Genomic DNA, 12,298 nt, shown 5'->3' with positions numbered 1-12,298 from the left:
CCCCCGCCAAGGATACACATGAAATAGAAACATTTTAATTGGTTTATAAGTTCTGAAGTGCCTTCTACACATCCGCCAGTTACTGCTAACTTCGCATATGCCCAGGTTGTAGAGTGCCTTTCTCTCATCCCCCAGTGGAGTACTGGGATCACCAAGAGCCCCCAGGGGTCTGAAGGGGTATCAAGGGTTTAAGAGATAGACTGGAGTAATGGGCAGGAGAACTGGCTACCTTAGAACTGGCTCTGGAGCAGGTGGGCCCCAGCCCTACCAACGGAAGGCAGTCAGGCACAGCCTGAAGGGGGTGGTCCCGACTTAGTCCCAACTCCAGAATAGCAAAGCCGGGCCTGCTCTGGCCCAAATGACACTTAAGATCCTATCCCCACTCTGATCACTGCCACTTGGCAGTCAGTGCCAAGGTGCCTCTTCCCAGTTCCTGTGTGGCAGCAGCAGTGGCGGAGGCAGAAGCACTTATTTCAAATTGCAGTACAGATACATGGACGCAATCATGGAAGCCAGCTGATGGGGAAGGAATAGGGAAAGATGAGGGGACATGATCGGGGAGTCCTTAAGTTTTCGTCCCCTGCCCCCCAGACACCGTACATGAAGCTCTGTTAGAAGTATGTCTCTTCCAGAGAGTCCTCCAAGATGGGTCAAGCAGCTTTGGTCCAGTGGGGACATCTTGCCCACTGGATATCCTTCTCACCCCCTTACCTCCAAGCCTCCTATTCCAGCTGCCACAGCACCCACAGTGACTGCATTGGTTCGGATTTCATACAGAAGCTGACTGAAGCAACCCTTGGGGGAGGGAAGAGAGCGTCTATAGTCAGCAGCTGCCTCCCCACCCCCCTTTAGCACTCTGAGGCCATTAAAGCAGCCCCAAGCTTCTATGCCAGCCCACACCTGTACAGCCTTGTTCTCAGCCTTCTCCTTGGTGCAGGGTTCCGTGACTGTGTCATTGACATGATCAAAGCAACAGTATGGGGGAAAGACCTGGTTTTCTAAGAAGTAGGGAGAGCCCTCAAAATCCGTGTAGTTGTTGAAGCCACAGCAATTGAGCTAGAGACAAGGAGGGGAAGGGAGTTAGTGGGGCTTTGCTTCTTTCTACCCACTCCAAAATCTCCCCCAGCCCATCTTACCCCTTTCATGGTGGTGTTCCACACTTGGGTGAAGTCGCTCTGGGAACCGTAGTCTTTCTTGATGGTGGGCACTACCAGCAACGTTAGGAAGTGCTCACCCTGGATGGAGCAGGCTGGTGTTTAGGGCCTGGTAGAGAAGGTGGCCATTCACAGGCCACAGCCCACTCCCAGGGCCTTGTCCAGTCTTACCCCCTTGCCCCATCCCGGTTCCTCACCATGGCGGTATATACCAAGGCAACCACAGCAGCTGCAACCTCAGCAATGAAGATGATGAGGAGAAGGAGGAAGAACTGAGTGGGGAACAGGGGTCTGAATTTTAGGAAGAGACGGTCCCTCATGACTTACTCACCCTAACCCACCCCTGTAAAAACGAGGCAAGGGCACCTATGCTGAGGCCCCTGCAGTCCAGAACAGGGTTTGGGGATCCCCAGGGCCTGGTGTCAAGGGTGAGGGGACCCTGGGCCATGGTTATGGGCCTTTGGAGGTCAGTTTGACACACCGTCATGAGGGCACACTTGTTCTCAGTGTGAGCACCATAACAGCTCAGGAAACCGAGAGCAAAGAGCAGAGCGCCAGCCGCGATGAGGAAGTAGCCCACGTTGACAAACTGCATGGCGCTGGACGACAGTGGCCCGAAGATCTTCAAGAAGGATGACCCATCGACTGACACCCAGATGCCCACTGCCAACAGGGCCACACCGCACAGCTGGGAACAGAGAAGCAGATCTTGAAACAGTACTGGCAAGCAGTTCCCTACCACACGGTCCAGTCAGGAACATGGGAGACAAGAAACTTCCCCTTTTATTGGCTAAAGAGTCTAAAAACTCATCCTGTAAGGGGGAAAAACATCCTGTAGAGCCAGAAGGGTGGAACCTGGGACACCCGTAGCCAACACCAGGTTACACACCTAAGCAGATATAAATGAGATCAGAGGTTCCTGAAATATTCCCCTGGGGTGGGGGGTAGGAAGAGTTTCCCGCACTGCTCCCAGGGTCTTGAGACATAGCTAGGAGAGAAAACAGGCAGGCGAGCACCACCCCTTCAATTTCCTTCAGGGGCTACTGCTGCCTGGAACACCTCTGTCCTCTGATAGGTGAAAACATTAGGGTAGTAGCATTAGGCAGGCTCAACAGTCACCATAGCAACGAAGGCGGGGCTGAGGTTTACACCTGCCCTCAACTTTGGAGAGGGAGGTGATGAGAAGGAACGCCCACCCTGAGGCCCCATTTGGCTTCGTTCCAAGATTAGACTCCAGGCCTGCCCTTCATTCTGCCCAGACTTCTAGTAGAGACTGAAGCATCAGACAGAGAGTACAGCCAGAGCTCTTAAAAGTTCTCTAGCTCAACCCCAAACCTCAGAAGGAACCCTGAGGCCCAGGGGCAGGCAGGCACTGCCCAGTTCCCAAAGCATTTAAAGCAAAGCTTTGCTGATCCGGAGCTTTAAAGGTTGAATCAGCCTGAGACCACCCTTGGTGCCCAGTCCCCACTTTGATGCTATAGAAACTGAGGCTAGAGCCAAGAGTAAGGTGGATGACTGTGGCTGGATGACTGTCCCAAGCATGTTTGCCCAAGGACAGAAAGCTGGGCTTCGAACCTGCAGGGTCAAATTTCAAGAATTCTGAGCCCTGCCCTGCCCTGCCCAGCCTGGCAAGGCCTGGACAACAGAGAACATAAACTAAACCGGATTTACCTTTAACCCCCTCAGGTCAGAGCCTTTGCTCTCCCAGTCTCTGGAATCTTGTTGCCTTCTCCAGATACATGGATAAAAACCAGTTCTCAGAAGAAAAAGAAAGTCCAAGGAACAGCCCACATCAGAGTCAGAGTGTTTACCCCAACGCCAGTTTCTCCTAATTCATCTACACATCACGTCTCCACTTACTCGCCTTTTCCTCACTCTAACTCACTCCAATGTGGCTCCAAGGCCTCTGGTGACAACTTGCACTAAATCTGATGGACACCTCATGCCATATCCTACTTGACCGCTCTGCTATCACACTCTCCTCGTTTTCTTCCCATTGCTCTTTCTCCACTTGCTTCCTGGTGGTCATTTCTGTGCTTACCCCTTAGAAGTTGGGCGTCTCAGAGTTCACTCTCTCTGAGTGCTCTAAGCCACTCCCATGGCTTCAATGACCACCTCTGAGCACATGACTTTCAAATATCCATGTCCAGTTCCCAACTGAGCTGCAATCCCATTGGGTACACAGCTGCCTGTAGGACATCCCCACGTAGTTCATGCTGGAGACATGGGCATCTTCTCCAAAACTTCTGTCTCCCTTGTCCCTTCTTCCATCCCTCAGCCACCATCCAAGGGCTTTCTCCTTTGTCCATTTGTCCATTACTTCCCATTTTTATCACCATCTCCAGGGTTCATGCCTCATTGCTCAGCTTCCTCAAACATGCCCAATACAATCTGTCCCTGGTTTTCTGAACAATATCTGATTTTATTGCCTCTGGGCCTTTCTGCATGTTTTACAACCTCCTCATGCACGGCAAATCCCCAGCCTTAGCTATTTCCTCCAGAAAGTCTTCTCTGACGGGTGGAGTTTAAGCCCCTCCTATAGATTCCCATAGCCCTTGTGCTAAGGCCAAAAAAAACTATGTTCTGACTATCTGCCTATCTGGCCTGCTGGACCTGGGACCCTCCAAGGCAGAGAAAGAGCTTGCTCACCTGTCACCCCAGCACTCAACACTCTTAGGCAATAAATGTTTGTTGACTGAATAAGGGCTGCTTGAGGCAGACCTGCTGCTATGAGGTCTCTGGACCTTATCTCCTTTCAGCTCCCCTTCATACAGAGGCCACTGAAGTTTATTCCACACTAGGTGACCTAGGGTAAACCCCTTTCTCTCTCTGGGCTCCCTAATGTGTATAAAAAGGGAGACTAGTTCCTGGTAGCCTGTGCTGCCCTGCCCTGCCCTAAATCTGTGCTACAACTTCCTGGAAGGGAGAGGATACCCCTAAGCTTCTCTACTCTAACTTATGTGGCAGCCAGGCTGCTACTGGGACCAGAAGTAAGCATTTAAGACTTCTGCACTCCATCGTAAGGGGAAACCTGCAGGAGAGAGTCTGGGCACAGCAGTCTCCTATTTCTCAGGTTAGGCTCTGCTCAGGTTGTGACCCACTCCCTTAAGGAAACCCAAGAGCCCACAACCTCCATACTTACAAAGATGAGAAAATTGAAGAGGATCATCATGTTCTTAACGAAGCTGTAGCACTTCATGGTGGCTCCTGGGAGGCAGACATGTGTGAGTTAGAACCTTTTCCCCTTGCCCCTGCCAGGGCTGGCCCTGGCCCTGGCATTGGACCCTGACATACCAGATTCTACTATCCTGGACCCATATATCACCAAGCTTCCCCTGCATCTGGACTCTGATACCTGAGGATATTTTCCACTTCTTATCCTGACACCTCTACTTCTCTGTACTACCCAGGCCCTCTATCAGCACCTGACACTCCGAGATCCTAACACCCTAGTTTCCTCCACTGGTACCCCAAGCCCAACTCCCATACTACCAGTCACTCCATGCCCTTCCCTGTCACCTATATATCCTGGAACCCTCCCCAAACCAACCCGAGGCTCTTCTAGAACCCTCCCCATGGCCCTTCCAGCTCCCCAAAGCTGCTTCCAGATTGAATTCACTTCATAAGATAATCTCTATCCTATGCCATCACCTACCTGTTCAGGGCTCTTGGTAGTGATTTCTGAAAGAAGGATCTGCCGAAGCTCCAGAGGGGACAGACAGCTCCAGGGAACTGCCACTGAGTGAGCTCGCTCTCACACACCACTGCTCACCTGTAGGTGGGGCAGGCGTTTTAAAGGACTCCTTCTGCCTGCCTGCCCCACCCCAGCCAGTCGACCTCCTCTTGCCCCTGCTGCCGCCTGCTGCCTGGAGATTTGTCCCCACAACCAACCACAGGATCAGTAGGCCTCCGCTTGACAATAGCAACCTTGGGCAACGCCCCTTCCGATCTGAAAAGGGAGAGAAGTCTGGAGGTGGGGCAGGTGACCCCCGGAACTTCAATGTGCCCTCTACCACAACAGTGCACATATGCTTCTTACCCTATATTTGCAGATACATTCACATACACCCCACATGCTCACAGGCACACACATCTGCCCAAGCTGCCATCTATATATTCACATGCAGATACATATATAAACACCTACTGGTACTTATGAGTGCACACCCACACACTATCAAGGAAATGACCTAGGTTGAGCAGTTTCTGCCCCTCCTCTGAATAGCAAACAGCTCCTAATCCTCTTCTGTCCACAAAACTTCAAATTCTCCACCTTTCCTTTCCTATCATCTTTCCTCCTCACTTTTCTCCCTCCCCACCCTTTTCTCTTTCTCCCTGCCACCAGCCCCCACCTGTCTTCTCTTAGCACTCTGTATACACCTCTGCCCTTTCTGCCAGCAGGTGGCACGATGGGCCCACAAAAGCGTCGCTGCTCAGTTCTAAGGCTCTGTAATCCCCGTCCTCATTAATCCCTCAGGGCCGCTGTCCCACTTCCTACTCAGGCACTGCTGGTGGTGAAATGCTGGGATTCTTCTGGCTTTTGAGTCATTCAGACTAGGTGCTCAAATCCTGGTTCTGTTGCTTATTAGCTGTGTGACCCTGGGGGCATTTTTTTTTTTTTTTTTTTTGAGAGAGAATTTTTATAAATTTGTTTGAGCAAAACAGATGACATTTGCTGGGGAGCAAGATCTCAAATGCTCCCCCTGGAGGCATTTCTTAGACTGGGTTTTAAGCCTCTGTTCCTTAGTCTGTATAGCAGAATAGTTACAGGGCTTTCAAGATTTTCTCCCCACTCTGGGATTTAAGGAAGTGACCCAACAGAGTAAGAAGGCCAGAGTGTGGAAAGTCACAGCCAGAGGGGTATGGCATGGACAAAGTAGATTTAATTTTTTTTTTTTTTTATATAATGGGAGGAGGCAGCTGAAGAGACAGGAGAGATAACATAATATTTGTACAGATCATGTTTTAAAAACATTACATATATAGTAAGTCTTTTTTTCCCCCTTCACAACAATCCTATGAAATAGAGTCTCTTTTGATCCCCTTTTTCAATATGGGGAAACAAAGGCACAGAAAGGTTAAGTTCATGATCACACAGCTTGTAAGTGGCAGAGCCAGGATCCACCCCAGTCAGTTTGGTGCCAGAGTCTACATCTTAACCACCAAGCAGACTGTCTACCTTGAAGTAATCTCTAAGAAGGCAGGAGGGGCTGGCTTCCCGAAAGAGCAGGGAAAGAGGTCTTGGTCTGGGACTTGAATAAAAAGATGGCCAAGAGCAGGTGAGTTTATAGGTATAGTGGCTAGGAGTTGATAGGGGCAAGGTCATTTTCTAAGACTGAGGATGGCAAGAGTAGAAGCTGGATGGGCGAGAGGTGTGGGGCCATTAAGCATGGTGCTGAGGGCCCTAGTCTCCTATCTGACTCCTGTGGGAACAGAGAAAAGATAGAGACTGGGAAGGGGGGTTACAGGTGAAATAAGAGTTAGAGGAAGAGGGGGCTGAAGTGTAGAGGGGGTAGGGGCAAGTCCAAAGTTCCACAAGAACTCATTGGAAGGCCTGGCTGAGCCATTAATGTTCTTGTCTCCTACATGAAAAGAGATAAAACTAGGATTGGAATGTTTTACAGCCCCTGGGGACCTAGCTGTTTCTCTACCTGCACTGATTGTCCGCATGGCTTTTTCTTTCATCTCAAGAAGAATTGGAACCAGGTCACATTCATCTATGTCCCCAGCATCCAGAATATATGATGTTGTAAGTGAACATTTCCTGAATGATTGAATGAATGAATGCAGAATAGCAAGAGATGAATGTCTGAGCTTTGGATCTTGGCCGTCATGGATTTGAACCCCTGCCTGCCTCTAATTGTGTGATTTCACCTGAGCCTCAATTTCCTTATATGGTCAATCCTTATTTTTCACAGAATACATATTTGTGAATTTTCCTACTCACTAAAATTTATTTGTAACCCCAAACCAATATTCATGGAACATCTGCGGTTATTCATGGCCATAGGCAGAGCTACAAAAAATTTGAGTCACCCAACTTGCACGTTCTCAGCTAAGAGTGAACATTTCTCATTTCAGCTCTTATAATGTAAACAAGTGTTCTTTTTGTGGTCTATTTAGTATCACATTTTTTGCATTTGGGAGCTTTTTGTTGGTGATCTTGTTGTTTAAAATGGCCTCCAACATAATTCTGAAGTGCTGGGATTTGCCTTATGGAGGAAATAACGTGTGTTACATAAACTTCATTCAGGTACAAGTTATAGTGCTATTGGTTTCGAGTTCAATGTTAATGATTAGATAACATATTTTAAATTAAAAACACACGAAACTAGGTGATGTACTGATTGGTCACTTGAGGAGAATGTTATGACTGGAGGCTGGTGGGAATCTACCACCATCAATAACAAGAATCGACTCTATATAGATTACGACTAATGATAAAATTTTGTAGGGTTGTTGTCAGATTAAATGAGAAGATGTTTGTAAGGTACTGTGTTTGGCACATAGTAAGTGCTCAATAAAAGTTGTTACTATTAATGTGGATGAATGAGAAAGTGAACGAGTGATTTTCTCCTACTCATGGTTCTTTTTCCCAAGGAGCCAAACTGAGGTTTTCTGGCTCTTGGGCTGGACTGACCCATGGAGAGAACTGTGAGAGAGCCTGACCTCTGGGGAGGAGCTAGGGACCAGGACCTGTAATAAAGAGCTCCACCCATATACGGACTCTGTATGTCATAAAGGCCTCAGCGGCCCTGGCCAGCAGCACCCTCAGGCACACTGCAGAAGTAATCTGTGCCCATGGGGCCTTCTCAGCTTGTCCGTGCTCCTCGGCCCCGGGGCTTAAGTTCCCCCTACCACAGGCCAGGTGTGGGCTGGCCTCGGCCCAGGTTTCCCAGGATGTTCAAGTGTAGCCGCAGAAGGTACCGGCAGAAAATCCGAGGCTCAGCTGCCACCACTACAGCCACCGCTGCAGCCACCACTGCAGCCACCATGGCCAGGGATAGCAACAGCAGTCACACTGTCACCATCGTTGTGTGGATCCTTCCACTGTAAGGTTAGCCAAGGGCCCTGAGCCAAGACTCGGGGTTGGAAAAACGGGGCCACTGAAGTTTTTCCCAACTTAGCCCTGCATAAGCACTTTAGACACATATGCTCTGTGAAATATCACCCCAAAGGTATGGAGGGATCTTAATGGTAGCCATCCTAAAGGCTGAGATCCTTAATGGAGGATGTACTGGCTGGAAGTAGAGGGCTTGGGGAAGTGGGTGAATCTAAGAGCAGTGGAGCTCCCAGCAGTGCTGCTTTCCTCACACTCTCCTTCCTCTCCTCAGTTCTCAGACGCCTCTGTCAAGCTGGCAGCTCTCTGATCCTCTAGAAATGCTCAGAAACTAGTCCAGAAGCTTGGCTGGCTCCGGATCTGCATCTCCTAGGGGCCGTGGGTGGTGAATAGCAGCCAAATACAATCATTTCTGCTCCAACTGCCTACTCCACTCTGAGGTGCTTCCAGCTGACTCTGCAGGGTATGAGGGCAGGGACAGGCTTCAGTGACAGCAGCAGGAATCACAGTTAGACAGTGGAAGGACAGGACAAGGTCAGCAACACACACCATCTCCTCATCTTTGGCTTCAGCTTTTGATCTGGCCTCGGAGGTAGGGGGCCTTCCTGCCTTACACTCCCATCTGCACAGGGAAAAGGGTCTCTGTAGACATCTTGGAACTTAAAGGGAGCCAGGTCCTTGGGGAGGGAGGTAGAGGCATAGATCAGAAGGGGTTAGGGTGAAAGATGGATTTCACTACTTGAGTGTAATCCTGTGAGTGCTCAAGAGTGGTGTATATGGCTCTGTGAACCTGGGATGGTCAGTGTGTAGGTGTAGCTGCTGGTGTGTGTGTCTGATATCAGAAAAATGAGAGTATTAAGTGAACATGTGGCTGAGTGCACCTTTGCAGTCAGATGTGCCTCTGTGGCCAGCTGTGTGTGTTAAGCTGTGTTTGTGAGGGTATGAGTGTACAAGAGAGAGGCATCGGCCCTGCTAAGAGGAATAAAGGTCACAAGGGGCATGGGGAGGGGGCAGCCTGAAGAAGGAGAGCATTGCTTCTGAGAGTGTACCACCTTCCACAGCCAGTCTCTGAGGTCAGTATTTTCCAGGACTGGCCTTTGGGGGTGGGGCGAGCCTGAATTTGAGTCCAAAAAGGGGAGGGTGCTAAGCACTCTGGACTGGGGATTTTCCATTTGGATTTCTGTGTATGAGCCCATGTGTCATTGGGTGTAACTGGTTTTCTGTGGAATATGTCTCCCTGGCGTTGTGTCTCAGTGACAGGAAACATTGTAGGGGACCCTGTCTCTAATATGTCACTTTATGCCTGGCTTAGTGTGTGTCTCAGTGTACCAAAATCTAGCTCTAGTTCCAGGGCTCTCTTCCCTGAGGGCTGGGGGTGAGAGTGAACCCTGAGACCTTTGGCCTGGTGTCTGGGGTTCAGGAAGCCTTGGGGAGAAAATGAATTGTGTCTGTGTCCATCTACTCCAAAGCTTGCCAGAGAATAGGACCCTGAGAGGAGAGGAGGGAAAGAGAATTCACCAACACTTCATGCCCAGATAGTGCTGGGTGGGCTATGAGGCTCCTCAGGGTATTGGGAGGGGGGCGTGCTGAACCTCAGTCAGAGCTAGAAGGTGGCTGGGCTAGTGCCCAAGGCCCACAAGGAGGCCCATACATATAAAGACACATGACACAATCTATGAACACATGCAGACATGTAAATATAAGGGGATTTATATACATACAGGCACATAATGCAATAAATACATGTGCATGCAAGTACATGCCTATAAACAGATATGAACAGCCACTCCCCATATGACACATGTAACATTCTCATGCCTATAAACATTTATGTACCTAGACACAAGCACACAAACGTATAGACACATGCGATATATTCATGCAAATCCAGGCACACAGGTACACACACACATACATGCAGACACACTCACCAGGCTTCCCTGCCCCTGCGGCCCTGGGACCCAGAAGCATCCCTCCCCTTTGCAAGAATGAGTGTGTGTTGTATGCGTATGTACATATGCATGCCCACACTTGTGTCTGTGAGAGTAAGTGTGTATGTGTGTGAGTGAGGGGGGTGCTGAGCTGTGGGAACCCGATGACATCATCTCTTCTGGCTATTTTTAGCTTGCTCTGCAATGATGGCTCCTCCACTGCCCCTCCTCCTCCAGGCTCCCACCTCTCCTTCTCCTCCAGACTCCCAGAGGCAGCTGCAGAAAGAGGGCACCCACCACATCCCAGTCTAGGTGACCCCTGGATGATTGGGGACAGAGAGTTCAGTCTCTCCCATCCTGCCAGAGCTCCCTGGAGACTGAGAACACTGGGCTCCCAGGCCAGAAGAGGAGGCTTGGGCCATGTGGCAGCCTGGAGCAGGGGCCTTGGTTAGGTGAGCTAACCTGGCTGGTCTCCAGCTTCTGGAGTGCCTCTGCTTTTGCTTTTCAATCTGAAACTCTGTCTCAGTCAGTAGTGCCTGCCATGTGCCAGGGAGGGTGCCAAGTTCTAGAGATAAAGCAGTGAGCGAGGCAGCGGGAGTTCTTACTAGTGGGAGTTACAGCTCAGTGAGAGATAGACATTAAACAGATCACACAGACATTTGCACTAAATTGCGGTGAGGGCTCTAAACTCTGGTAACAAGGGAACTTAGTTTGGGATGATGTTCTCTGTCTCTTTCGGTCTCTCGCAGAGATGACCTAAGGAAACCAGAAGGGCACACACCCTTCCCTTGCACCTTTCACTCCAACACTCACACATCCAAAATTCCACAGAGCAGGGCTTTCTCCCACATCCTAGGCTATGCTCCCGACACTGCAGCAACCCACCATCCAAGTGATGCCCTACTGCTATATCTTTTCTTTGGAACCTACCCACAGTTGGTCCCTGGGAGGTAGTCCTTTATTCCCCAACAATAGGTGAGAAAATGCCCAGAGAAGGGCAGCACTGGACCCCACCACCAGGCCTGGGAGCCGCCCAGGGGAGATAGCAGGCAGGCAAAGGAGGAAGTGGTGGTAGCACAGATGCAGGAGGAGCAGGGGGTGTGGTATTAGGAGGGGAAGGGGAAAAAAACGGTGGCCTGAGGGGTCCATGACTAGAGAAGGGTTTTCTGCACCAGCCAGCCACCAGCAGCCACAGGGTTTGTAAGTTTCAACCAAACCCTTGGGAGCTGGAGAAGGGGTCTAGACAGTTCTGGGGAGGTGGCCTGGGAACAGGCCCCTCCTCTAGCCCAGAGTCTGGTGAAACTGTCATTGGTGGAGCATTATGTAATACTGGGACATTTTGGAATTTGGGGGAAACAGCTCTGGACTGAGGCAGGAGCCTAGAATTCCAGTCTTTCTTCTGCCCCAAACCCCAGTGTGATCCGTGGAAAGTCCTGCTCCCTTTCTTGGCCTCACTGAGCCCTCCCAAGAAGGAGTCGTGGAGAATCAGGTTCCCCAGCCCTGACTCCTACCCTCTGGGTTTTCCTGGGAGTCTGACTCAGGCAGGGGAATGTGAGTCAAAGGGTAGGGGCTCAACCAGATTGTCCCCAGGGCGCCAGGCTGGAGGTCTCTTGTCATCAACCTGTCAATGGCCGGAAGCGGAGCTCCAGCCCCACAATGCAAAACCGGTCACCCCACCCTTACCAGTGCCCTCACCCACACCCCCACTTCCGGCCTCTGTTCCTTCCTCACCTTCAGGGAAAGCTACACAGCTCCCTAGGGAATCTCCCATATCTCCTCCACTGGCTTTGTGACCGTGCTTAACCCTACCTCCCCCTGCCCATTTGGCCAGGCTAGTCTCCCAATAAACTTTCTTTCCCTGGATCCCAGGTTAGGCCAGGGAGAAAAGGAAGCTGAGTAGAAGAAAAGAAGCTTGCTTTTCCCACTACCCTCAGATACTGGAGCCCAAATGCGGTGCTTGGAGGAAGATGGGTGAATTGAGTGCTGGGCTGCCCTGGGCATATCCCTGGGCATATACTAGAGCTCCAGGGGAGGTGAGAGTGCTGTCCTTCACCTATCTAGCCATCTCCTTCCAATACTCTCATGGAATTCAGAGAATAGAGCCTGGAAAACAATCACCAAAAAAACCCTGCCATTGTCATTATGTCAATGAC

At 50.3% G+C, this 12,298-nt stretch overlaps 2 protein-coding genes across 2 annotated transcripts; one reads left to right on the top strand and one right to left on the bottom strand.

Moving 5' to 3' along the window:
• Positions 1-24: 24 nt before the first annotated feature.
• Positions 25-4,941, bottom strand: TSPAN1 (tetraspanin 1). The gene is made up of 8 exons (XM_039884945.1): positions 4,810-4,941; positions 4,297-4,361; positions 1,636-1,842; positions 1,352-1,426; positions 1,137-1,235; positions 901-1,056; positions 712-795; positions 25-516 (listed from the first exon to the last, which is right to left on the bottom strand). Exons 2-8 carry the CDS (start codon positions 4,351-4,353, stop codon positions 469-471), a joined length of 726 nt encoding a protein of 241 aa, XP_039740879.1. The 5' UTR covers positions 4,354-4,361; positions 4,810-4,941; the 3' UTR covers positions 25-468.
• A 3,014-nt stretch (positions 4,942-7,955) lies between these two features.
• Positions 7,956-8,210, top strand: P3R3URF (PIK3R3 upstream open reading frame). The gene has a single exon (XM_039882849.1). The coding sequence runs from the start codon at positions 7,956-7,958 to the stop codon at positions 8,208-8,210; it is 255 nt and encodes an 84-aa protein (XP_039738783.1).
• The last annotated feature ends 4,088 nt before the right edge of the window (positions 8,211-12,298 follow it).

The sequence above is a fragment of the Pteropus medius genome, unplaced genomic scaffold (genome assembly GCF_902729225.1).
Source record: "Pteropus medius unplaced genomic scaffold, Ma_sr-lr_union100, whole genome shotgun sequence".
Taxonomy (NCBI): Eukaryota; Metazoa; Chordata; class Mammalia; order Chiroptera; family Pteropodidae; genus Pteropus; species Pteropus medius.
This window is presented reverse-complemented; position numbering and strand designations above follow the sequence as displayed.

Excerpts from the sequence above, each read along its gene's own strand:
- TSPAN1 (XM_039884945.1), bottom strand. The coding sequence starts at position 4,353 with ATGAAGTGCTACAGCTTCGTTAAGAACATGATGATCCTCTTCAATTTT. Across the intron at positions 1,427-1,635 it reads ACAAGTGTGCCCTCATGACG|TTCTTCCTCCTTCTCCTCAT; the intron begins GTGTGTCAAACT and ends TTCCCCACTCAG. Across the intron at positions 1,236-1,351 it reads CCTTGGTATATACCGCCATG|GGTGAGCACTTCCTAACGTT; the intron begins GTGAGGAACCGG and ends TGCTCCATCCAG.
- P3R3URF (XM_039882849.1), top strand. The coding sequence starts at position 7,956 with ATGGGGCCTTCTCAGCTTGTCCGTGCTCCTCGGCCCCGGGGCTTAAGT.